The 24,877-nt window shown below is 44.2% G+C and overlaps 1 protein-coding gene and 2 long non-coding RNA genes across 6 annotated transcripts in view; 1 reads left to right on the top strand and 2 right to left on the bottom strand.

Moving 5' to 3' along the window:
- RELL1 (RELT like 1) overlaps positions 1–16,053 on the top strand; it is a 70,828-nt gene extending 54,775 nt beyond the window's left edge. For all 4 annotated transcript variants that reach the window (XM_084971727.1, XM_013978589.3, XM_084971726.1 and 1 more), the window contains one exon: positions 13,296–16,053. In XM_084971727.1, the coding sequence (XP_084827853.1) occupies positions 13,296–13,301 (6 nt within the window). In that variant the 3' untranslated portion in view covers positions 13,302–16,053. The remainder of the gene's footprint in view (positions 1–13,295) is intronic.
- On the bottom strand, positions 7,889–12,707 carry LOC146400384 (uncharacterized). Its single transcript, XR_014812306.1, has 2 exons — positions 12,617–12,707; positions 7,889–11,573 (listed from the first exon to the last, which is right to left on the bottom strand). It is a non-coding gene; the product is annotated as an uncharacterized LOC146400384 (long non-coding RNA).
- On the bottom strand, positions 15,526–23,997 carry LOC146400383 (uncharacterized). Its single transcript, XR_014812302.1, has 2 exons — positions 23,888–23,997; positions 15,526–20,124 (listed from the first exon to the last, which is right to left on the bottom strand). It is a non-coding gene; the product is annotated as an uncharacterized LOC146400383 (long non-coding RNA).
- Positions 23,998–24,877: the final 880 nt, after the last annotated feature.

Genomic DNA, 24,877 nt, shown 5'->3' with positions numbered 1-24,877 from the left:
TAATACAACACTGTAAATCAACTATAACCAATAAGAAAATTAAAAAAAAAAAAGAGCAGAAAAGTCTGTCTTCGGCTTCGCAGCCAGTTACTGGTGCCTTGGGAAGGAAACCAAGAGGAGTTTAGGAAAAGGAAGAGACTGACAAAGATAATAATAAAAAGTAACCAATGTTAATTCAGTGTCCTAGTCTTCTGGGCTTTGTACGGAGATGTGTCTCACATGTCACCACTATAAACATCTCTGGGGGGGGGATACCGTTACCTTCGTTTTATAGATGAGGAAACCAAAGTCTGTAAAGCATATGTTCTAAGCTATGGGTCACACAGCTGGAAAGAGGAGCTGATTGGAACCGAGCTCTCTGATTACAAGACCTGCTGCAGTCTTCTGCCGTCCTGGGCTGCTCATGAAGGGGCAGCCCTCCACCCACGAGTTGGAAACGTGTCCACCAGTGATCTAGAACCCAGTGGTCCAGTAGGGTAGCCACGAGTCACCTGTGGCTACATAAGTTTAACTTCATTAAAATTGGAAGTTTCCTTCTGCCGTTGCACTAGTCACATTTCACGTGTTCAGTCTGCCACAAGCACGCTGGGTCTACCGTGGCGGCCAGTGCAGAAATAGAACATTGTCAATGGCACAGAAAGTGTCGTCAGACAGAGCATGTCAGTTCATTTTATGTGAATGAAGCCTGGAATGGATATCAGGTATCATGCTTATTTAATGAGATGGTAGAATTGGAATCCTGAGTGACTTTGGTAAATCTAAGAAACATTCTATTGGGGTTGTGAGGACTTGCCTCCTGGGAATAGACGTATCTGACTCTCAAAGTCCAAGGTGAGGGAGGCCCAGGCAGCTGAGGTTGTCATGACAAGAAAGCAGGGGTTGTCATGACAGGTCTGCATCTGAGTCACCAGCCTGGCAGGATGTCGAGAGGTGGAACAGACCAGGCGTTAAGAAGGTTAAGAAGACACTGCCCGGCCTCAGGCAGGAAGTGCAATTTGATCTTCCAGCAGCCCCAGCCTTGATTTCAGCCTTGCTAATGTGCGGTGGCTGGTTTTGGCCATTACTGCTCAGAGAGAGGCTCTCAAAACCTGGGAAGGTTTAAAGAATTAGGATTGCTCGGCTGGTTTTCTTGGTCCAGATTCTGTCTCTATCTGGAGTTAATCCAGTCATCTGAAATCCTAACCACATCTAACTGGTTTACAACTTGATATTCTCTGCAAAGCGCACAATTATCTTCCAGAATTTTGTGAAAGAGCGTTGGATTGGATTAGAATGCCTGGATTCTCATCCTAGCTTCATCACTTGGAAATTGTCCTTAACTGCCCCTGACCCTTGGTTTCCTTGAATGTGAAATAAGATATTAAACCTGTTGATTGAAGGAGAGTGCCAAGAGCGCGCCTGGCTTTCATTGGTGCTATTTGGTCCAAAGTAGCAGCGAGCACATGAGTGACCTTAGAAAGGGGGTGCATTTTCTGAGCCTTCAACTTGTGTAATTAATTTTGCAATTAATGATAAGAACTTTTATAATGGACCCTTTCAACCAACTCAAAAGTAGAAGGAATAAAATCACGAATGCCTGTGGGGAAGTTTAATTATAATACATGCTGCGTATTGAGTGTCTACTGTGTGGCTGGATGCTTTGGAAGGCATAGCCCGAGTACGGACAGATTTAATTCTCCGAACAGCAAGAGGTAGGTGCCAGTTTAAGCACAGAGCATGGAAGCAACTTGTTTCGAGTTACAGAGCATGGAAGCAACTTGTTTCGAGTTACCAGTGGTAGAGTTTAGAGTCCAACCCAGGCAGTCTGGCCCCTGGCGTCCCAGACTTCATCACCCTGCTGGGTCCTGGGACAGCAGGCAGTGTGGTTGGAGCCTGCTGGGGTTGGGACCGTTGAGTGACAATGTCTGATGACCCCAACAGAGAATGGACTCTGAGATAAGATCAAAGGGAATCTTCACTGACACTTAGAAAAATGTATGTAGTCATTCAAATTTTCCCCTCTTGATTTCTTAATACTTCTTATCCCCCAAAGAGTATGTTTGAGCTATTCAATATGACTTGATTTTCAAACTAGAGAAATGCTCAGATTTCTTCCTTCTGGGCCCAGATCTCTGGTTCTAGGCTAAACAGGAAGATCTGCCCTGGAATATAGCTAATATAGAAAGACAGGAGAGTTACGTATCTTTTATACTGTCTAATACAGTTTTCAGAGTTGTATATTTTTTTCCAGAAAAGTATTCCTGTTTAAATTGGATTTTTGGCCAACCTATTTTACTGGAATGCCTTATTTTAATGTACGACTGATTCAAACATTCAAAAGCAAATGCATACCTAGGTGGTAGATTGCACAAACTAGATTTAGGATTTCTCTCCCCGCCCCCCCCTTCACTTCTTGCTCTCTCTCTCCTCCCTTGTCTTTTTAAAAAACAAAATCTGCTGTTTGGCATTTCTTCCTCCCTTTAGTCTTCGCCCCCTGTCTCCTTGGCCTGAGTTCTTTTTCGTAGCTGGATCTAACTTGCCCTCTGCCTGATTTATTTTGGCAATGTAGTTAAAATGGTTTCTTTTTTCCACAGAAAATGTGTTTTGATTTCTTCTTAGAAGAATAAGCTTTTGTTCTTCAAAGTTAAATAAATCAAATTGCTTTCAGCCTCCGAATGCCACTGCTTTGTCTTCATTATCACTGGTCTCTCGCTTTTTAAAAAAAGATGCTGTCCTAAGCATTCTCTGGCACATGTTTCTGAAGTAGCCACTCCTTTTTCCAGTTTATGGTAGTATCTTATTGAAAACATGGATTTGGTAAGTTTACAGAACAATATTTGTTACCAAAACAGAAATTCATTATGTTAGATATCTCTTAAGTAATTTTATTATTGAAGCTCTTCTATTCATTCTTATTTCAGTCATTTAGTTTAGTGATTAAAAGCTGAGTTTTACATGGACTTGGAGAACAGGCTTCTTGTTGCCAAGGGGGAGGGGGAAGGAGTGGGACGGACTGGGAATCTGGGGTTAACAGATGCAAACTATTGCACTTGGAATGGATAAGCAAGGAGATCCTGCTGTATAGCACAGGGAACTATATCTAGTTACTTATGATGGAGCATGATAATGTGAGAAAAAGAATGTATGTATGTATGTGTGACTGGATCACTTGGCTGTACAGTAGAAAATTAACAATACTGTAAACCAGCTATAATGGAAAAAATAAAAATCATTAAAAAAAGAGCAGAGTTTTAAACTGCTTAGGTTTAATTTTAACTGTGCCACTACCTACCGGTGGCTTTTGGCAGTTACTTTACCCCTCCCAGCCTTGGGTTCTTCATCTTTCAAGTGTGGGCTGGGGTAGTATTGGATGTAAATGACCTAGAGTGCAGGTGTAGTTCTCAAAGCAGGCCTTAGCTTGGGGTTCGTATTAACTAAATAGTCACTGTTATCAGCAATTTCCCTCCCATTCTCGAGTCCTATTAACGTATTAGCCTATTTCTCAAGCATCCTCTTTAGATACTGTGACTCCCTTTTTACTTCCCAAGAACATTAGAGCTTTGGACTCTAAGGAGATCTTCAAAATAGATATTTGGCAAGTCCCTTGGGAATTTGGGTCATTTTCTTTGTGTTAAGAGGGCCTTAGAAATAACGGTGTGCCTCTTACTAGAAGTGGGGTCAGGAGTAGTAAGGCAATTGAAACGTTTTGCAGCTTAAGTTCTTTGTATTGTACAGATCAGGAGGGTGTGTACGCTAAGAGGTGATGCGAGGTGATGCGGATGGAATTTTCTACACTTGCCTCTGTTCCTGCTGTGCTGGGCTCTGCTCTGGGATTAAAGTCTCCTTTTGCCAAGACTGTTTCATGCATCATGCTCCCTCCCTCGTCAGGTTCATGGCCCATCATAAGGTCAGCTTTCCTGACCTTCCAGCCTCATTGCCGCCTCTAATGGTGGGAAGAGGCAAGCTTGTCTCCCTGTTTCTTTTGGACTCTGGTGACAGTGCAGCGCCGTGGCGGTCCCCCGGGGCCTCCACTGAGGACATGTTGCTTTATTTGCTGTCCTCTGCATGGCTCTTATTTCATTAACTCTTCAGGGAAGGAGAGGATGATGAGAAACTTTAGGCGCCATGAGTTAATGGTTTTCTCCATAGTTTATATATATTTTTCAGGGCAAAAAGGTAACAGGTCCTTTTTTTTTTTTAAGTAAAAGGATCTCAGATTTGATGGAAATCCCTTAATTTGATTCACTGGCCTTTATAAACAGAAACTGCACCTCGAATAGACATGGATAGGACCACCTGGCTTGATTTAGAAATGGCTGATGACATTTCTAAAGAGCAGTACCTTCTTTGATGCTTCTGTTGCTCTTCTGTGGAAGGCCAGTCCCATTGAGTGCCTCTTAAATAAGGAATTAGGGGGAGGTTAACACCAATCCTTGACCGTTGACCAGCTGTGCAAAGTATCAGCAGTAGAAATAGGCCGAAAAGGAGAGGAGCTGAACGAGGGACAGAAATTTAAACACAGTCCGATGAGTTATGGGTGATCGTCTCTGCGCTTGATAGCAGAAGACCCAGGCTCAGAGGTATGGATTTTTTCCCAGATCCCTGACCTAAGTAGGGAGAGGGCTTGGGTGGAATGAAATCCACACTTTGTAGCCAACGTATTCAGTGGCTTTGGAGCTTAAGGGAGCTTTCCTTTTTCCAACAAAGAAGAGAATTCTCATTCATGTCAGCCTGGAAACTCACAGCGGTGATCATGTCAGTCTTATCCACCTTCCAGTGGCTTGGTCTCCTATGGGGACCACCTGATGTCTTTTGGCTGCTAGAGCTGCGCCTGGATCAGTCCAGGTTTATGAGCTATTCTGTTTTCTTACAAGTAGACTATATCATTGACTTTGAGGTCTCAGAGGAGCTGTGATGGCTAGTGCAGGGTAATTCAAGTACAAGTTACATCTTTTGAAAGTATTTATTGAGCCCCTACTTTGTGCCAGGGCTTAGGGACAGAGCATTGTGAAACAGGGACACACAAGGGCCATGCTCTCACAGAGTTTCTATTGTAGTTTTTGCAGTCATTTTCTCCCCATGCCTCCTGGTCTCCTTGTTTTAGAGTAAGGAGACTCCAGGACATTATGTACATTGTCCAGAGTTATGTGAATGGTTCATTCCAGACCTGGACTTGGGCTTCCTGATAGTTCCGCCCCTTCACTGTCTCTGAGGTCCTGGTTGTTACAAGTGTTTAAAATCGGAGGGTTTTTTGTTTTGTTTTGTTTTTTCAATTGAAAACCAAGACATGCACCCAATGTAATAATCCAATAGCATAAAAGGCTGCAGGGTGAAAAATAAATCTTTTTAAAAGTATTTTTTTTATGAAAGTATAGTTGATTTACAATGTTTCTTCAGTTTCTGCTGTACAGCAAAGTGACCCAATCACACACACACACAGTTCCCTGTGCTGTGCAGCAGGACCCCAATGCCCATCCATTCCAAATGTAATATCCAGCCACCCCAAACTCCTTGTCCATCCCACCCCACCCCTCCTTCCTGGAAACCACAAGTCTGCTCTCCTGCGTGGTCTGTTTCTGTTTTGTAGATAGGATCATTTGTTCCATATGTTAGATTCCACAAGTAAGTGATATCATATGGTATTTGTCTTTCTGACTTACTTCACTTAGTATGAGAATTTCTAGTCACATCCATGTTGCTGCAAACGGCATTTTGTCCTTTTTATGGCTGCGTAGTATTCCATTGCATATATGTACCACATTTTAATCCATTCATCTAATGGACATTTAGGTTGTTTCCATGTCTTGGCTATTGTGAATCGTGCTGTGAGGAAAAAATAAGTTTTAAAAAAAAAGTCTTCACCCTAACTACTTTGCACCCCACCTTGTCCCCTTGTCCCCCACCACACCCATATCATCTCCCAGCCCTCCTTGGGAGGGGACCATGGTTATCTGTGTCCTCTATATCCTTTCAGGATTAGTGTATGCATATACCTGCTTACACAGTGTATGCATATGTCTACAGGCCCCTCCTTTGTCCTTCCACAGATGACAGCTTAGATACTTGTCTGCACCCTGCTTTTTATTGGAGTTGATGATTGTTCTATTCCGTGGACTGTTTTTACTCTCCCACATTGAGGGAGCCAAGAGGAGTGAAAATGCTGGACCTAATTTAAAATGTCATATGTCCTGTTTGTTCTTTGTTGCTGGGCATGGTCGCTGAATATTTACGGTTTGGGTGGACCTAAAAACATACTCTGGGAGTTCTTGGCGTGGCTCAGCGGTTAATGAACCTGACTGGCGTACATGAGGATGCAAGTTTGATCCCTGGCCTCCATCAGTGGGTTAAGGATCTGGCGTTGCCATGATGTAGGTCGCAGATGACGCCCTGCATAAAAGGCTGCAGGGTGAAAAATAAACCTTTTTAAAAATATTTTTTTTATGAAAGTATAGTTGATTTACAATGTTTCTTCAGTTTCTACTGTACAGCAAAGTGACCCAATCACACACACGCTGTGTCTGTGGTGTAGGCCTGAGACTACAGCTCCGATTAGACCCCTAGCCTGGGAACTTCCATATGCTGCAGGTGTGGCCCTAAAAAGACAGAATGACAATAAAATTAAATAAATAAATAAATAAAAACATACATACTCTGCTGTCATGCTGTGATGCTCTTAGTTATTCTTCCACAGCTTTGCTCTGTGTACAGAAGAGACTGAAATCTATTGGTCAGTATTCCCAGAATTTAGACAACATGTTTGGTTCTGTTCAGAACCGCCACCCAAGCTGGCTGTCTCCTCCCCCAGTTACCTCCCTCTGCATGGTCTGCTCCACGGCGCCTCCTCCGGGTTGACCAGAAAGTGACCTGCTGACCCCTCAGAGAGCTTATCTCTGCGCCCCGTGGCTCTCTGTCTGCCCTGTGGCTCTCTGTCTGCCCTGTGACCAGGCTGAGGAAAGAGGGTTATGACCTCTGCCCTTTTCACCACAGAAGCTGCAGTGTGGGTCGCTCTCAGAGGCTGTGGATGACCTAAAGGCACCCCTGAGGGGCTCCAGGGAGGCAGAAAACAAAATGCTTTTGGAAACATTTTGGCCTAGAATGAGAAAGAAGAGGGCATTAATAGCTACAATTAAGATTTTTTTAAAATTATTTTTTCCTTCTTTTAAAAAAATATTTTGTATTTATTTACTTATTTATTTATTTATTAGCCATGCCCATGGCATGTGAAAATTCCCGGGCCAGGGTTTGAACCCATGCCACAGCAGTGACAACTCCAGATCCTTAATCCACTGAGCCACCAGGGAACGCCCAGGATTTTTATTTTTCTTAACTTGAGGCTTTGAACCTACTAACATTAAATAGCTTAGGAACAGTCCCTGTTTTCCATTAGTTGCCTGCTTTCTACACAGGACAGGTTCTAGAATCAGACTCCTTATGCCCAAGTCCTGGCCTTTCACTTTTTAGCTGTGTGATCTTGGACAAGTGCTTTAGCTGCTGATGGCCTCAGCTTCTCCATCTGTAAAGTGGGCTTAGTAGTAGCAATACCACTGGCCTCGTGGGGATATTATTCCCTGGCACTTTAGCAAGTGCTAAATAGGCAAGTGCTTGAAGTTATTACAACATGATATCAGACGAGACGGACCTGTTTAAACACTTAGCAAATAAAAGTGTGAAAAAATCAATGGGTTTTGATATTTCTTAATTTTCCTGAGGCAGGTTAGACATAATTTATATGATGTCATAGTTTTATTTATTTGATATGCAGCTAGAGGCTTACCAACAGTAGTTAGCTGGACTCTTGCTCTCAAGGCAGTAGAGGCAGTTGCCAAGACCAGCTCAGCAGGATGGGGCTGAAGAATGGGTGCTGTGAAACTTAAGGAAAAAAGTTAACATAAAACAAGACACAGAGACATTTGTCTTAAGTAAAGGTGGGAACCGGGGGACTCAAGGTCTCAGGGACCAGGAGGGCAGCCTCAGGAAACCACACTGCTTTTATTGTGCTCTTTAGGATTACATCAAGTGAGAAGGGGGTTGCAGGTGCAGGATATAGGGTTTTTTTTTAAGTTATTTTAACAGTCACATAGCCGGTTGCTGATTAAGCTTTTACTCTGACCTTTAGGCACTTAACAATCATTAGCATTTGAGGAAGCTTGGCGTCAGCTATCTATGCATAGCATCTAGAGAATCACCATTGTGCTTCTGCAGTTGGCGGGCCTATCTGCAGCAACCCAAAGTGCCTAGGTTTGCACCTTGGTTCTCCTTGCTAATGCATATCCTGCTAACGACCCCTCATAAACCCCTTGGGGCCATGGGGCTCCTCTTTTATTCTTAAGAGGACGTATCATGCTGTGCAAACGGAGTGCCAATCTGCACAGGTCCACTGAGCCTAGACTAACGTATTATGTCCTCATTCAGCTGACCCTATGAATAACTTATGCCTTTAGGTCTTTGTTCTTAAGCTTAAGTCACTTACCAGCACTGTGACTATTTTCCAAGCAGGAAGATGGGGTAAAGTAAAGCAGGACAAGATGGAGTTTTCAGCAAAGAGGCCAAGAAAATATTGTAGAAACATGTCTCGCCACAGGCAATATTTAACTTGTTGCTTTTCCTTATTAGAAACAGGTGGGCCCATTCAGGGTTGTAAGGTATTTTACCTGTAGCTTGTGGACATGTTGCAACTCAGGTGTCTTGAGACTCAAAGGGAACTGCTGGATTGCATTTAAATCACTTCCAGGAGAACCCTTGTTCTTCCAGATACAGAATAACTTTTGACATCAATTATATTTTATTTGGAATAAAGTGCTCTGATCCTCAGCATCCCAAGAGCTGGTAAATCCCAAGCGTCCAGCTGTGGTCACTTGGGAGACCCAACCCATTGTTGCTAACATAGAGGAACACGTGGCGATCGCTGTGACGCTGTAACTGAGTAAAGAGCAAACTTCAGACTTCCCATTAAGATCCAAACCTACTGTGAGAAAATTCAAAGCTACAAGCAGTGCGGACTTTCCCACTGGCGTTATTCAGTAAAAGAGCAGAGAAGTGCTGGCGACAGTCCCGTGCATGTCTCCGTGGTGACTGGAGTGGTGGAGCTGAGTGGGGGTGTCTGAGGGTCTTCCAGATGGAACTGCCTGGGGTGGAATCTGCTTTCCCATATTAACTCTGTAGTCTTGGGCAGGCTATTGAACCTGCAAGCCTCAGTTTCCTGTCTTTGACTCAGGGGGTTATTGGAAAGATGAGTTACTGCATCTGGAGCGCTTGGCACGGCAGTGCCTGGTACGTGGAAGGCACTCTGCAAATGTCAGCCACTCTCGTGATGAATCAGATGGTCTTTTTCTTCCTTAACCCCCTGTTCTTTGAGGTCTTGGTGTGAACGGTCCATCATCTGTTTAGGCTTCTAGTTTCTTAAAACATGGCTCTAATTTTTAAAGGGACCAGATGCTTTTTAACAAGGCACGCGTATGTCCTAATCAAAGCTGTATTGTGGCTTCTGTGCAACCTTAACATAATAATGGAGTTAGAGCTTTGTCTTTATCATTAGAATGGCATTGTAAGCCATAAACTCTAGAGAGGAAGAGGATCTCTTCCTTCCAGACAATTTTTTTCCGAGGTTCTTCATTTCTCTCCATCAGTCTTGTTTTATGATGAAATGGTCACACTTGGGATTTCTTTTCTTCTTCTTCTTCTTTTATGTAATTAGAGTGCTTTTGAAAAATTGAAGGAGAGTTGATTTACAGAGTTGTATTTCTGGGGCACAGCAAAGAGATTCCATTCTTTTTAAAAATATTCTTTTCTATTATGATTTATCATAGGCTATTGAATCTAGTTTCTTGCACTAAACAGTAGAACCTTGTTGTTTATTCATCCTATAAGTAATAGCTTACATCTGCTAAACCCCAGCCTCCCACCCTATCCCTCCCCCAAGCCTCCGCACTTCCCCTGGGCAACCTCAAGTCTGTGTTCTCTATGTCTGTGAGTCTGTTTCATAAATAGGTTCATTTGTGTCATATTTTAGATTCCACATAAAACACTTGGGATTTCTGAGTTGTCTTTTCAATGTAAGGAAGTTTGGCTTCACTTCCCCCAGCCTGAGCACTCACTAGTGTAAGACAATAATCACCAAATTCTCCCCCTACCCTCACCCCCTAAAAAGATAGGTCAGCCTTATTAAATGTGGGGGGCCCTATGGCAATGGGAACTGGAGAATAATTCGTTTTCTCCCCCTCTGGTCCATTGCTGCTAGATTTCTCTAGCATCTATGCCAGCTCCCTCCTGTTTTCTGACTGCTGTTTGCCCATACAGAAGGCACCATTTAGCATTAAAAGCTGTGGTAAAGAAATACTATTTTACAGCATGTGTTTGGTTGTGACTATGGTCATACTCACAGCAATAGAATGGAAGGAGAAGAAATTTAACAATGTCGAATGTACCATGACACAGTTCCGGAAACAAGGCTACCACTGGAAATTTACAGGCGTACAGAATGTGGTATCTTCTTTCCTCTTGGTTGTCACCCCAGTAAGATAGGTATTTACCTGGAAATAGATAGTTGCTGTGCTGGTCAAGTGCTCCCTGTTGTTAAGGGTGTGTTTGTGAAGAGCAAGAGCCCAGAGCTGTGAATCAGAGCTGGGGAGCTTTCAACAGAGCCCGAGAAAGGTTAACTTTCCTTTTTCTGCCTCGTGTCTGGTGTGAGCGATCCAGACTTGAAGCAGCTGTTTGTATCTGTCCCTTCCGCTTTCAAAGACACTGTGCACAGTGCAGTTTTAATTAGCCAAGGAAGGCCGTACAAAGAAAGCCAGTGTGATTGGATGATGGTCATGAAAACAATAGCTAACTCGGAGAAGGGTCTGGTATTAAGCACTGCACATACATCATCTTATGCAAAACCCCCAACAACCTTAGGAGGGAACGCTGTAGGGAGGCCAAGGCTTCACAGCTAGTCAGAGGGTGTGGATGTGGGGACAGGCCAATAGCTCCGGATCCCTCCTTCGTAACCCAGCCCTCTGTCCTTCCTGCCCACTCCTGACCATTGGTCAAACTTGTGCAAAGAACTCTGGGAATTTCTACTGCGTTGGAATGAAGAGTCTGACTGTGATGAAAGACCACAGTCTGGGCCTGACATCCTTTGCTCTTGACCTTCTTGTTTTCCTTGATACAAAAAAAGTCCAGGTCTAAGAGAGCAGGTGATAAAAAGAGAGAGAGAGAAAGACATAAAAATAGTTGAATACCTATTTTCTAGATAATGGCCTAGTTTGAAGTATTACTGGGAAAAGTCTCTCATCTTTTTAAACTTTTTTTTTTCTTTTAGGACAATTTGTCTATTTTTCCAGCTCTGGCCTTTCTACTTTTTTCCCTGATAGTGTCTTCCACATTAATCAACCCAGTATTCAAATGAACTTATTCCCACATTTGAGTTTGTTTGGTTTTTATGGTCCAAATTCATGGTTTAGCCGTGTAAGGTTGTGGCAATGCAGTACAGGGACTTAGTTATTCATTTATAATTAAGAACTTGGTTCATGCTGTTTTTTATTTTATTTTATGCGGTTTTTTTTTTTGTTTGTTTGTTTTTTTTAGGGCTGCAGGTGCAGCATATGGAAGTTCTCAGGCTAGCAGTCCAATCGGAGCTGTTGCTGCCGGCCTACACCACACCCACAGCAACACCAGATCTGAGCCACGTCTGTGACCTACACCACAGCTCAATCCCGGATCCTTAACCCACTGAGCAAGGCCAGGGATCAAACCCACATCCTCATGGATCCTTGTCCGGTTTGTTGCCACTGAGCTCTGCAGTGGAGCCATGACTGGTTCATGCTATTTTAGAGGGCAGCTCCTTTTCAGCTAAAGGGGAAAGCATCCTTTACCCACACATTTAGTTTGGGAAATCTCTCTCCCTCCTTCACACACACACACACACACACACCCATTGTGAGTATTATAACTGTCAGCAGCAGTAAAGGATAACATGGATAATGTTAGACTACATATCCTGAAGGATGAGATATTTGTAAAGGATGTACTTGTCTGTAAAATAAGTACTTATTTGAATAATAAGTACAAAGTAATACTCCAATAAAGACATCCTATTGATTTTTTGCTATTTCTTCATATTTCTGCAAGTTGGTTTCATCTCTCTTTAGTGTTCATAGGCAAACACAGTCTGGGGAAACAAGAGATGGTTTTCTTCCTTAACGGGGGTAGGTCGGCCTGCGTGGTGTGTATGCTGCAGTCTACACAGGCTGATGTAGCATTTCGCTCCTGTCCCGGGTCTTCAGAAGAGGAAAGTTAAAGGACACGTAACTGACTGTCATCTAGATGAGACCATTGTGAACCACACCACAAACCTTTGAAAAGTAGAAAACTATTTGCCGGGTTTACGAGGGGCTTCCTTTGTGATGTAAATATGGACATGGACACAGACCTGTGAGTGGTTAGAAGAGCTTAAAAATACACTGCAGAGGAGTTCCTGCTGTGGCGCAGGCAGTTTGTTGGTTAATGAATCCGACTAGGAACCATGAGGTGGCGGGTTCAATCCCTGGCCTTGCTCAGTGGGTTAAGGATCCGGCATTGCCGTGAGCTGTGCTGTAGGTCGCAGACATGGCTCGGATCCCGCATTGCTGTGGCTCTGGTGTAGGCCGGCAGCAACAGCTCCGATTGGACCCCTAGCCTGGGAACCTCCATATGCCACAGGTACGTCCCTAGAAAAGGCAAAAAAAAAAAAAAAAAAAAAAAAAAAATTCACTGCAGAGCCTTCCAAGGTACAGTGAAGACCTAAGATTGCAGAGGCATCCTTCTTGCCCCGAGAAGTCCCAATCTCGCTGCCCCGTTCGCTCAGTGGAGATGCAGAGTTAGTGCAGTTTGGTGTGGCTTGGGAAAGACACCTTACCTGGCACCTACAAGGTGCCCTGTACTAAACACATTCATCCCATTGCTCCTTGCTTGACAGGATGTAGCTGAAGAGTTCAAGATCAGGTTCCCAAGCAGAAGTGGTACAGGTCTCTCAGGGAGGATCCCCTCCTGTCACCCCAGGAACTGCTGTTAACACAGACCGAACCCCTCTGTCTGCTGTGGTTCTCAAGTTCTGTTCTCTCTTGCTTTATAAAACCCTGATAAAAAGAGGTCCTTTGGAAATTGTGGCCGTTAGATTTCCTTAGACTGAATGCTAAGAAGAAATGTGTCATGGGGGAAGGAATGCAGGGGGCTGGTTATGTGCTGTGGTGAGGACGTGTTACCGTTCTTGTGGGTTTTTAAATATTCAGGCAGGTTAATATGTGATATGATGCTTATCTTTTATAAGCTCAACCTTTTTTTGTTTTCTCTTGCAGGAATGACTATATTTGAAGAGTTCTAAGAGACTGAAAACTTACGACATATGAAGTTGCCTAGGGAATTATTTTTTTATCTTTTATACAATTTCTATGGTGGAGTCTGCAGGCATGTGGATGAAAGCTAAAAGGGACTATTGTTGCTATGCTGGATACAGAACTCAGTTTGCTTTGAAACAAGTTTTGGTTTAAAAAAAAAAAACAAAACTGATGAAAAATGTATTGCATTTCCAAGGAGAAAAAGAGCTCATTTTTATTTTTAAACCTTCCGCCCCGCCTCCCATCCCCTCTTCATGGCCTTGGTATACACACTGCAGTTTTTCCAGTATGATCTCTGTGTACAGTGGAACTATATAGTCTGAGCTAATGCTTGGGGTGTGTGTGTGTGTGTGTGTGTGTGTGTGTACACGTATGTCTGTGCGTCTGCTTCTGTTCCGCCAGCCCTTGGATCTCATTTTGCTACTGGTTGTAAGATCGTGTTACAGTTTTACTGTTACAGAAGATAAAAGGCGAGTCTTCAGTGGTGAGGGCTCTTGGAAGGTAACCTGGTCCGGCCCTGGGCAGTTGATCACCCAAGAGAGCATGGAGTCAGAGGGAACTAGATGCTAGACTTTGGATTCAGAGACCAGACTTCAGCACTGACCTGTTGCCAGCATGCCACTCTTAGGTCACTTAGAAAATAGGAAGAGTTTTTCGGGGTGTTTTTTTTTTGTTTTGTTTTTGTTTGGCTGTGCCCTTGGCATGCAAAAGTTCCCAGGCCAGAGATTGAACCCAAGCCACAGCAGCCACCCGAACCATAGCAAGTGACATTGCCAGATCTTTAGCCTGCTGAGCCACCAAGGAACTCCCAGCTGGTTTGTTTTTTTAACTCGAGCTAAGTAAATCTTATTTTGCTATTGAATAAAGAGAGAAATGGCTTAAAGTCATTTAAAAAAAAAAAAAATCTTGTTTTGACAACCCAAGGCCAAAACAAAACAAGAGAACCTCAACTTCTGGGGCAAATGGGCTGATACCTCCTCTGGTGTGTTTTCCTTGGTGTGTTTCCTGGTCTCCATCCTGTAACTAGTGCCTGTTATTTAAAGGCTTCTTGAGGGTTACTTTCCCCTGGAGGCGTGGAGCACCTGACTTTTTTTTTTTAAGCTTTACAGTTTACAAAACACCTGAAAGGACCCAGAGGCAAAAGTCGTAGTACATTTATAGTGGATGCGGCCAAGGCGTAGAAGTCCGGTTTCAGAGTAAATCTCCAAGGCCTGCCTCATGTCAAGGTGGTTGTGCTGCCTTGGGCTCTTCCTTTATTTCAAAAAGAAAACACAATTCTCATTTGATTCCCCAAAATTGATCCCCATGAGAATGTACTTTAAAGTATTTACTGTAAATATTCTCCTTCTAGGAGTTCCCATTATTTCTCAGCCGTAACGAACCCGACTAGTACTCATGAGGTTTCGGGTTCGATCCCCAGCCTTGCTCAGTGGCTTTAGGATCCAGTGTTGCCGGGAGCTGTGGTGTAGGTCACAGATGTGGCTTGGATCTGGGGTTGTTGTGGCTGTGGCCTAGGCCAGCAGCTGCAGCTCCGATTCAAACCCTAGCCTGGGAACTTCCATATGTTGCGGGTGTGGCCCTGAAAAGAAAAAAATTCTCGTTCTTTTTCTGGTACCAGACTAAAAATTTCTCACCTTTTACATGAATGGTAGATTCAGTTTCATGTGACTTTTTGTTGACAGCTAATTAAAAGGTGTACATGTGTGTATCGTGTACACACAGTAGACTAGAGGAAGCCAAAACAGGAATAAATTTCACTGAGATCCAGAAAGTAGCAATATAGGGGTTTTAGGGGTGTGTATCAGTGTATTTAATGTATGTGTAGTTTACTAACAGTTTTAGTTTTAAAAAAGAAGAATCATTTTTTGTTTTAAAAACATTATTCCTGGAATTCCCATTGTGGCTCAGTGGATTAAGAACCCGACTGGCATCCCTGAGGGTTTGGGTTCTATCCCTGACCTCGCTCAGTGGGTTAAGGATCCAGCATTGCCTCAAGCTGTGGTGGAGATCACAGATGCGGCTTGGATCCGGCATTGCTGTGGCTCTCGTGTAGGCCGGCGGCTGCAGCTCCGATTCCACCCCTAGCCTGGGAACCTCCATATGCCGCACGTGTGGCCCTTTAAAAAAAAAAAAAAAGTATAAATAAATAAATAAATAAAAACATTATGCCCTCAAATGGTGAGGGAGAGTGTAAGATATTCTTCAGCTTTAATTAATTTTTAATTTTATTCAGGTCAGAGCACTTTCTTTTTATAGCAATACAACAGGCGAGAGAATACTCAGAAATATTTAAAATTGTATTTATACCAAGAGTACGTTTTAAGTATTTTCTAATACTTGAGCAGTTGTTGTCCGGCTGGCTTTCAAACATGCCAAAAGTTAAGCATTCTGTATTTTTCAGCACATATGCTTTTTACAGGTTTATATTCTCTAATAAGAATTCTCAAGTGTTCCCAAAGCAACTGATGTTTACAGGCCTTTTGTGGATTTCCTCTTTCTTCAGAGGTCTGGGGGACCTACGACAAAGTTACTCGATAAAACACTAACGGGGGACTAACTTCTGATGTAATAAGTGAGTTGGCCACCACCTTGATGTAAAAATTTGTAAAGGAACTTTTTCACCATTTTGAGTGTCAAACGTTATTTTTAACTGTCTGGTTTGTACTTCTATGACTTTTGTACTACCAAAGCTGCGTTCAAAATAAAAATGTTAAACACAGCGAGTTGTTCAATGATCCGATTGTTGATGCCCGGGGTACTGAGAGTACAGTTGTGGTTCGTAGAGTTGAGCAAGCTTAGTATCGCAGAGTCTGATGTCTTATGTCTGAATTGTCAAGTGATCCTTTGGCTGACTTTCCTCGCTGGATTCCAGCACCCCTCCCCCCCATAGAAATGCCACCCATATCTTCCGATGATTTTTTTTTTTAAGTTTGGAGCTGATTTTGGATGGATGGAACAGTTGCAGAAGCAGGACAAAGCGTTCTTGTATGCGCTTCACCCCACATCGCTTAATGGCAGCACCTTACATAACCGCAGAACAATGAGCACAAGGAATGAACGTCGGGAGAAGGCTGCAAATTAAGTCACATTATTCCCATCTCAACAATCACCCCGAGAACGTCCTTGTTCTCTTCCAGGATCCCCCACTGCGTTTCGTTGTTGGCCACAGTCTCCTCCGCTGTGTGATGGTCCTTCAGCCTTTTCTGGGTTTTCCTGATCTTCCCACGTTAGAGTGTTCTGTTCACTTATGTTGTAAGGCGCCCCCTGCAGCTCGTGGGCCAGCTGTTCCTCCTGCTCAGGTTGGGGGTTTGTATTATGAAAAGCATGTCCTTCCCCGTTGCTCCCTGGATGGGGGGGGGATGACGTCGGTGTGTGTTACGAATGATGTCATCCTCACCATTTGGTCAAGGTGGGGGCCACCATCTCTCATTCTGGTCAAGTCACTATTTTCCCCTGTAATGAAGACATATTTGAGGGGAGATAGTTTGAGATTAGGGACCTATCCTATTTCTGCCTAAATGTTCATCCTTTAATTTTACCATCTGTATACATGTCTTAGGGCTCCCTGGAAAAAAATTAGCAGAAATTGGGTGGCCTCAAACAACAGAAATGTCTTCTTCCACAGTTTTGGATGCCAGAAGCCTGAGGTTGAGGGCTCTGCAGGGTCAGTCCTTCCACTCCCCACGGGAGAATCTGGTCTGTGCCCCCTCCTCCTGCTGGTTGCTGGCAGCCCTTGGCCTCCTTGCTCTGTCACTGCTTCTCTCCAGCCTCTGTCTCTGTCCTCAACATGAGGTCCTTCCCTGGGTGTGAGCCTCTGTCCACCTGTCTTCTCATGGGGACACCAGTCATCGGGTTTAGGGCCCACTGCAATCCAGTATGACTTCATCTTAACTTGATTACATCTACAAAGACCCTGATTCCAGCTAAGATCATCTTCCCAGGAACCTGGAGTTCGGACTTCAAGCCATCTTTTTAGGGGACACAATTCAATCCACGACTCCATCCACCGAGATCCTGCCTGCAGCTGTTTTCACTGTAAGAGAAGCTCTTTCAGATTGATGCCTGAGTCTTTTCAAGGTGGTGCCTTCTTTATATTTCTTCCTTGTCCCTTCTCTTTCTTTTGCCCTTACTTTCTGGAACCATAAGATGTTTCAGGTTCATCTCCTCTTGTATTTTCCTTGTCTTGTCCTTGGAATCTACCACTAATCAAGGAGCTTTGGTTCCTTTTATTGGAGAATGCTGTTTAGGACTAAAGATCGGGGGCACTAGGTGTGCGCATGGATACTGGGGTCTTACTGCTTCTGGGTGTGTGCGTGCACACACACACAACTAACCCATGCATACACACATCTTTATGTGTCTATCTTTAGAACACAAGCATGCATCATAACTGATGCCTCTGACCCCAGTCTAGCTCCATCAGGGTTCATGAGAACCTTCCCATTTTACTTCTCTGTAACTTTTCTCCTACAGTAAACTGGCTTTTTTTTTTTTTTTTTAATGATTTTTATTTTTTCCATTATAGTTGGTTTACAGTGTTCTGCCAATTTTCTGCTGTATAGCAAAGTGACCTAGTCACACATAGATACATACATTCTTTTTCTCACATTATCCATCATGCTCCATCATAAGTGACTAGATAGGAGTTCCTGTTGTGGTGCAGTGGTTAACGAATCCGACTAGGAACCATGAGGTTGCGGGTTAGGTCCCTGCCCTTGCTCAGTGGGTTAACAATCCGGCGTTGCCGTGAGCTGTGGTGTAGGTTGCAGATGCGGCTCGGATACCGTGTAGGCCGGAGGCTACAGCTCCTATTTGACCCCTAGCCTGGGAACCTCCACATGCCGCGGGAGCGGCCCTAGAAATGGCAAAAAGACAAAAAAAAAAAAAAAAAAAAAAAAGATCAGATAAGTGACTAGATATAGTTCCCAAATGACTAGATATAGTTCCCACTGGCTCTTATTATCTACAATATTTTTACATGTGTCAACCCTAGCATACATATAAAGTATTTTGAATGTATGCCACTGGAGAAATTGATTTCTGATTGAGCACTGGCTTGTGTACTAGTTTTCCAGTTGTGAGCCGTAGAGAAACCAGCCAGAAGCCTGTTTGCCCGAGTTACTTTAAGTCAGTGCCTTTGCTCCCACCCCTTCGGCGTGGCTATGTGATTCAGTTTTAACACAGAGTCATTTGTCATCGTCTCCATTCCATCTTTCCTTCATATCCTGGTTAAATTTCTTAAAGTTTATATACAGCAAACTTCACTCTTTGCGGCGCCTCATTGAATTTTGATTTTGAATTTGTGTGTGTGTGTTTTCCTTGAAAACAAGATGATCAATACCATCTTAGGTTAAGGAAGTAGAAAAGCTGATTTTACAATTCTCAACTCATCAGCAACATGGATGAAACTCGAGATGGTCATGCTAAGAGAAGTAAGTCAGAAAGAGAAAGACAAACACCATACGATATCACTTATATGTGGAATCTAAATATAACACAAAAGTTCCTGCAGTGGCACAGTGGGATTGGCAGCATCTTGGGAGCGCTGGGACACTGGTTCCATTCCCAGCCTGGCACAGTGGGTTAAGGATCCGGTGTTGCTTAAGTCGAAACTGCACCTTGGATCTGGTCCCTGGCCCAAGAACTCCATGTGCCTTGGGGTGGCCAAAAAAAGGGGGGAAAAATAACACAAATTTATCTACAAAACAGAAACAGATGCACGGACATAGGGAACAGACTTGTGGTTGCCAAGGGGGAGGGGGATGAATGGATTGGGAATTTGAAATTAGCAGAGGCAAACTATGACTTATTGACTGGGTAAACAACAACGTCCTGTATCACACAGGGAGCTATATTCAATATCCTGTGATGATATAGTGGAAAAGAATATGAAAAAGAATGGATATATGCATATAAATCACTTTGCTGTACAGCAGACATTAACACAACCTTGTGAATCAGCCAAACATCATTAAAATAAAATTTAAAAGAAAAAGAAAAAAAGCAATGTTCAGTTCATGAAAGCCAGGAAACCCAGAATATAGGCACTGGCGATGATGTTATGAATTCCCCCAAATCTCATTTTATAGTAGGAAAGAGTCATTTGGGGTTACGGGTTTTATTCTTAATTAGCCTTTTGATATCCTACCTAGGATGCTCCCCAGGATTCAGCTCTCTCCTGGCACCAGCAGGTCCAGGATTTGTCAGGGGGACTGTCCACCACTTGCGGCTCCTGCACTTCCTTCCCAAAGCCAGAGACCGAGGCTTCCTCCACCCTAATCTAACACGCTGGAAAGCGGAGGAATACTCCTTTGCCTCCCACTGAAGACAGCAGGATGTTGGGGCGTTGGAAGTGGGATCCTGCGATTCAGGGCGTGGCTGTGGTCAAAGAAGACTCCGTTTTGCCAGGAGACCCAAGGTCCTTGCCAGTTCTTATATACTCTGACCTTTGGTCGGGGGGCAGGTCCGACCCAGGGCTTCCTTTGCTCCTCATCTTCCAGGGACCTTTCTTCAGGACGGTTCTCAGCTCTCCCTGGAGGCTCGTCATGGTAGCTCCAAACGCCTGAAGGGACACCTGGGACTTTGTCCCTGGCCTTGTGTGACCGCCCAGCCAGTGTCTCTGCCCACCTGTCTCAGCTGCCGTCGGCCTCTCAGAGAGCTGGCACTGGCTCCCTCTGCCGGCCGAATGGGAAAACTGCAGGCAGTATAGCTTGGCCATCTGTTGCTGGCGGGGTCTGTTCTGTCAGGGCCTGGTGCGCAGAAAGTACTGAGCGTGATTTCATGATTTTTGCTGAATAAATGAAAATAGACAAAAGTTTACCTTTGCAAATGAAAGAATAAGTTCCCGTTGTGGCTCAGCGGGTCAAGGACCTGACATATTATCCAAGAGGATGCAGTTTGATCCCTGGCCTTGCTCAGTGGGTTAAGAATCTGGCATTGCCATCAGCTGTGGTGTAGGTCACAGATGCGGCTCGGATCCCATGTTGCTGTGGAGTAGAGAGGAGTCCAGTGTGAGGAGGCACAAGCACAGGGTATTAAACAGAGCTGAGGGTGAAGCGTAGGGTGTGCAGGGGCAGCTCAGCGCCTCTCCCTTCTGGGAATGACGCCCCCTCCTCTGAAGAACCTTCTCTTCCCTCTTAGAACCCAAGCAGTGCCCACTGCCCTGGCCACAGCTGGATGTAACAAAGTGGACAAGTGACCGACTGTGACCTGGCCCGGTGGTGCTCCTCCCTGGGACGTTTGACAGCCGGAGCTGGAGAAAGGGGTTTCTTTCTCTGGTGGCTGAAGCGAGGGGCAGCCATGCTTCCTGCCGAGCAGAGGGAGCCAGTCTGAAGAAAGGAAGGAACGAGCAGAGGGGAGAGAGGCAGTCCTGGTTGCTGTCAAGGCCCAGACTCAGGTGGCCCCGAGGCCCAGCTGTCCTTCTGAGTTTTATGAACATTCCAAGAACATTTCATTTTCGTCTTACCTCGTTTAGGTTGAGGTTCTATCACATGCAACAATGACAGCAAAACCCCACGGCCAGTGCAGTTATTCTCCAAGAAGTAGATACCAGATACTTGAGGAGTGACAGGGCCACGTGGGTCTTGGAGCCCAGGCATCCAGCCCTAAGGCGAAGATTGTCCAGCACTGCCTGGGAACCACAGCCGGGGGCCCTGGCTCTGGTGTGGCTTCTGCTCTGAAGTGCCCTTGCAAACCCTGTGCCCATCGGCGCCTTAGGATAACCTCCCTCCATCTCGCCTTGTTGGGCCAGAGGGCTCTGAATTGCGGCGCCCATCAAGGCACAACTTTGGCATTCAGATGACTTTGGCCAGCCTTGACCTTAAGTTTTTCAGTTCTCAATCTTCTAACTGTAGAGTGAAGATAATACGTGCCTTTTAGGGTGGCTGTGAGGATGACACGAGCTTAGGCATGAAGTGTACTGAACAGGGGGCTGGGTGTAGCCAGCATCTTGGAGTTGGCAAAGTCAATCCCCGTTCAGTGAAATAAATAATACAGTGATGAGAGTTTGGCCATTTACTTGAGAGCTGGTTCTTTTTTTTTTCTTTTTTTTAGGCCACGTCCGCTGCATGCAGAAGATCCCCAGGCCAGGGATCGAACTTGCACCACAGCAAGACGCCAGATCCTTAAGTTGTTGAGCCACCAGGGAACTCTGCAAGTTGATTCTTTTTTTTTTTTTTTTTTTGTCTTTTGTCTTTTTTGTTGTTGTTGCTATTTCTTGGGCCGCTCCCGCGGCATATGGAGGTTCCCAGGCTAGGGGTCCAATCGGAGCTGTAGCCACTGGCCTAGGCCAGAGCCACAGCAACGCGGGATCCGAGCCGCGTCTGCAACCTACACCACAGCTCACGGCAACGCCGGATCATTAACCCACTGAGCAAGGGCAGGGACCGAACCAGCAACCTCATGGTTCCTAGTCGGATTCGTTAACCACTGCGCCACAACGGGAACTCCTGCAAGTTGATTCTTGATGTTTCTACCACAATCACATTTCTTAACATTTGAGGAGGGATCTGAGGTGGTGGTGGGAGGAAATGGAAGAGTCGGAGGAACCAGATAGAAGAGGGAACTTCCGAGATTCTTTCTGGGCCAGAGACTTTTCTGGAACCAGGTCAAATGCCTTAAGTAAGTGATCTCATGGCCCTGATGTTAAATGGACCCAGATCTACAAAATAAGGGTGTGTCTTTCTATTTGTTCAGGCTGTCGTTTTATCTTACTCTCAGGATAAGACATGAATGTGGTATAGTCTTAAAAAGAACATGTTTTTTTTTTTTGTTTTTTTTTTTTTTTTTTTTTTTTTTGAGGGGGCTACACCTGCAGCATATGGAAGTTCCCAGGCCAGGGATCAAACTTTTGCCTTAGTAATGACCTGAGCTGCTGCAGAGACAATGCTGGGTTCTTAACCCACTGCACCAAAGTGGGAACTCCTTGATTTCTTTTTTATTTGCCAGTTGATCTAGCTGAGAAAATACAGAGAAAATGCTCTTAGAATTATAACATTACACCCAAATTGCAAACTTTATGGGTTGTTATTATGGATGAATATCTTTATGTTGACCAAATGTAGAAGACAACAAAACAATCCCTTTGAAATAACTAACCAACCCTACCAAATACAAAATTTCTATCTCGCATTAAAAATGCATTTTCTTTTATAAAAACAAATTTTGGCAAGGGAGGAGAAAGGAAATAAGTTGGTCTTAATGCTGTAAATATTTATTTTTAAACAGAGAATGACTTAAAATTGTGACTAGGCATAAATTACTGTGTATCCTCCAATGGTTAAATAATGAAAGTAATGAGAATAGATAATAATAATAATAATACATATTAATTTTAAGGTGCCCCCAAGATGCATGTTTGACTTGAGATGTTTGCGAATAATGTAGGTAGAAAAGGACCTATCTCGTTCAGAAATTGTTAAGTATTATTAAAAGTGGTTCAGGGGAGTTCCCATTGTGGCTCAGCTGGTTAAGAACCAGACTGGTAGCCCTGAGGATGCAGGTTCAATCCCTGGCCTCATTCAGTGGGTTAAGGATCTGGTGGTGCTGTGGCTGTGGTGTAGTCTCCAGGTGCAACTCTGGTTCGACCTCTAGCCTGGGGGCGTGTGGCCGCAGGGCCAGTGTTGTCCTGAAAAGAAAAAGAAGTGGTTCAGAGAGCTTTGGTGGAGAGAGAAATCAAAATTTAGTTATTAAAAAAAATGTTAAGGAGTTTCCTTGTGGTGAAGCAGGGTTAAGGATCTGGTGTCACTGCAGTGGCTCAGTTTGCTGCTATGGCTCAGGTTTGGGAACTTCCACATGCTGCTAACTCAGCCAAAAAAGAAAGAAAGAAGAAAAAAAGGTGTTCAGTACTATACACAAAAAAAGTGGTCCAATGTGAGACGACCTTCACTGGGTAATGAAATCATATCTAACACTTACTATTTACCTGGTTCTTGGTGTGCGTTAACTACATTCCATGTTTCCTGTAAGTCACCTTATAGCCTAAGGGAGACATAGCCACTACTTCCATTGTAGAGGTGACAAAACTGAGGAAAAGAGTCTCAGGATACGTTGCCCTGGCCGTTCATATGGTGTAGAAGGCCTCATGCTTTGTAGGGATAAGAAATTCACCGTCTCCTGATCCTTGTAAAAATACAAATATCAGAGTTCCTGTCGTGGCGCAGTGGTTAACGAATCCGACTACGAACCGTGAGGCGGCGGGTTCGATCCCTGGCCTTGCTCAGTGGGTTAAGGACCTGGCATTGCCGTGAGCTGTGGTGTAGGTCGCAGATGCAGCTTGGATCCCGCGTTGTTGTGGCTCTGGTGTAGGCCAGTGGCTGCAGCTCCGATGAGATCTATAGCCTGGGACCCTCCATATGCTGCAGGAGCGACTCAAGAAAAGGCAAAAAGACAAAAAAAAAAAAAAAAAAAAAAAAAAACAAACATCATTGATAGTAGATAATCTCAGAGATTTTACAGAGAAGGCCTTGATTCACTTTTCAATTCTTCATTAAGATCTTCCTCAGAGCAAGAAAAAACAAAACAAAACAAAACAAAACTTCCTCAATTGACAATACCTGTAAGTTGACTTTTCCGAAATTGGATAGTCATCACCACCACCTTGCTGTAAAGTTCCCCCAACTTTCACATCTCAGATTTCCCTGGATTCTTGTGATTGCTGCATTCCCTGAAATAATGGAGACCAAGAGGTTGTGTTATGTGTTCCTTAGAAGGACCAGCTTGTCGTTCAATCTGAGCGCAGCTGAGATACTGCTGCGAACTGGTTGTGTGACCGTGGGTGAGTTAGATTTTGAGCCTTTATTTCCCCATCTGTGAAATGGGGATAATCATATCTAGAACTCATAGGGTCACGGTGGACTTAAGTAAGGTAATACATAGGCAGAACTTCAACTGTACTAAATGCTTAATGAATGGTAGTGTTTTTTTTTTTTTTTTTTAAACTAATGCCTTTATTTTTATTTATTTATTTATTTTTTGGTCTTTTTGCCATCTCTTGGGCCGCTCCTGCGGCATATGGAGGTTCCCAGGCTAGGGGTTGAATTGGAGCTGTAGCTGCCAGCCTACGCCAGAGCCACGGCAACGCGGGATCCGAGCCGCGTCTGCGACCTACACCACAGCTCACGGCAACACCGGATCGTTAACCCACTGAGCAGGGGCAGGTATCGAACCTGCAACCTCATGGTTCCTAGTCGGATTCGTTAACCACTGCGCCACGACGGGAACTCCTTTTTTTTTTTTAATGAAGCTCTATTTGCACTTCTTAAAAAAAAAAAAATCCCCAAACCATAACTTGATGGCTCTCAGAAGTTACTACTTGGAAGTTCCCATCGTGGCCCAGCAGAAACAAATCTGACTAGGAAACATGAGGTTGTGTGTTTGATCCCTGGCCTCGCTCAGTTTGTGGGCTGTGGTGTGGGTGGCAGATGCGGCTCAGATCTGATGTTGCTGAGGCTGTGGTGTGGGCTGGCAGCTGTAGCTCCAATTTGACCCCTAGCCTGGGAACCTCCGTATGTTGCAGGTGAGGCCCTAAAAAGCAGAAAAAAAAA

The sequence above is a fragment of the Sus scrofa genome, chromosome 8 (assembly GCF_054392235.1).
Source record: "Sus scrofa isolate SSC_HxYL_T2T_F1_AM1 chromosome 8, Sscrofa_HxYL_maternal_Yorkshire_Landrace_v2.0, whole genome shotgun sequence".
NCBI lineage: Eukaryota > Metazoa > Chordata > Mammalia > Artiodactyla > Suidae > Sus > Sus scrofa.
The sequence above is the reverse complement of the archived record's forward strand: the minus strand, read 5'-3'. Positions and strand labels throughout refer to the sequence as shown.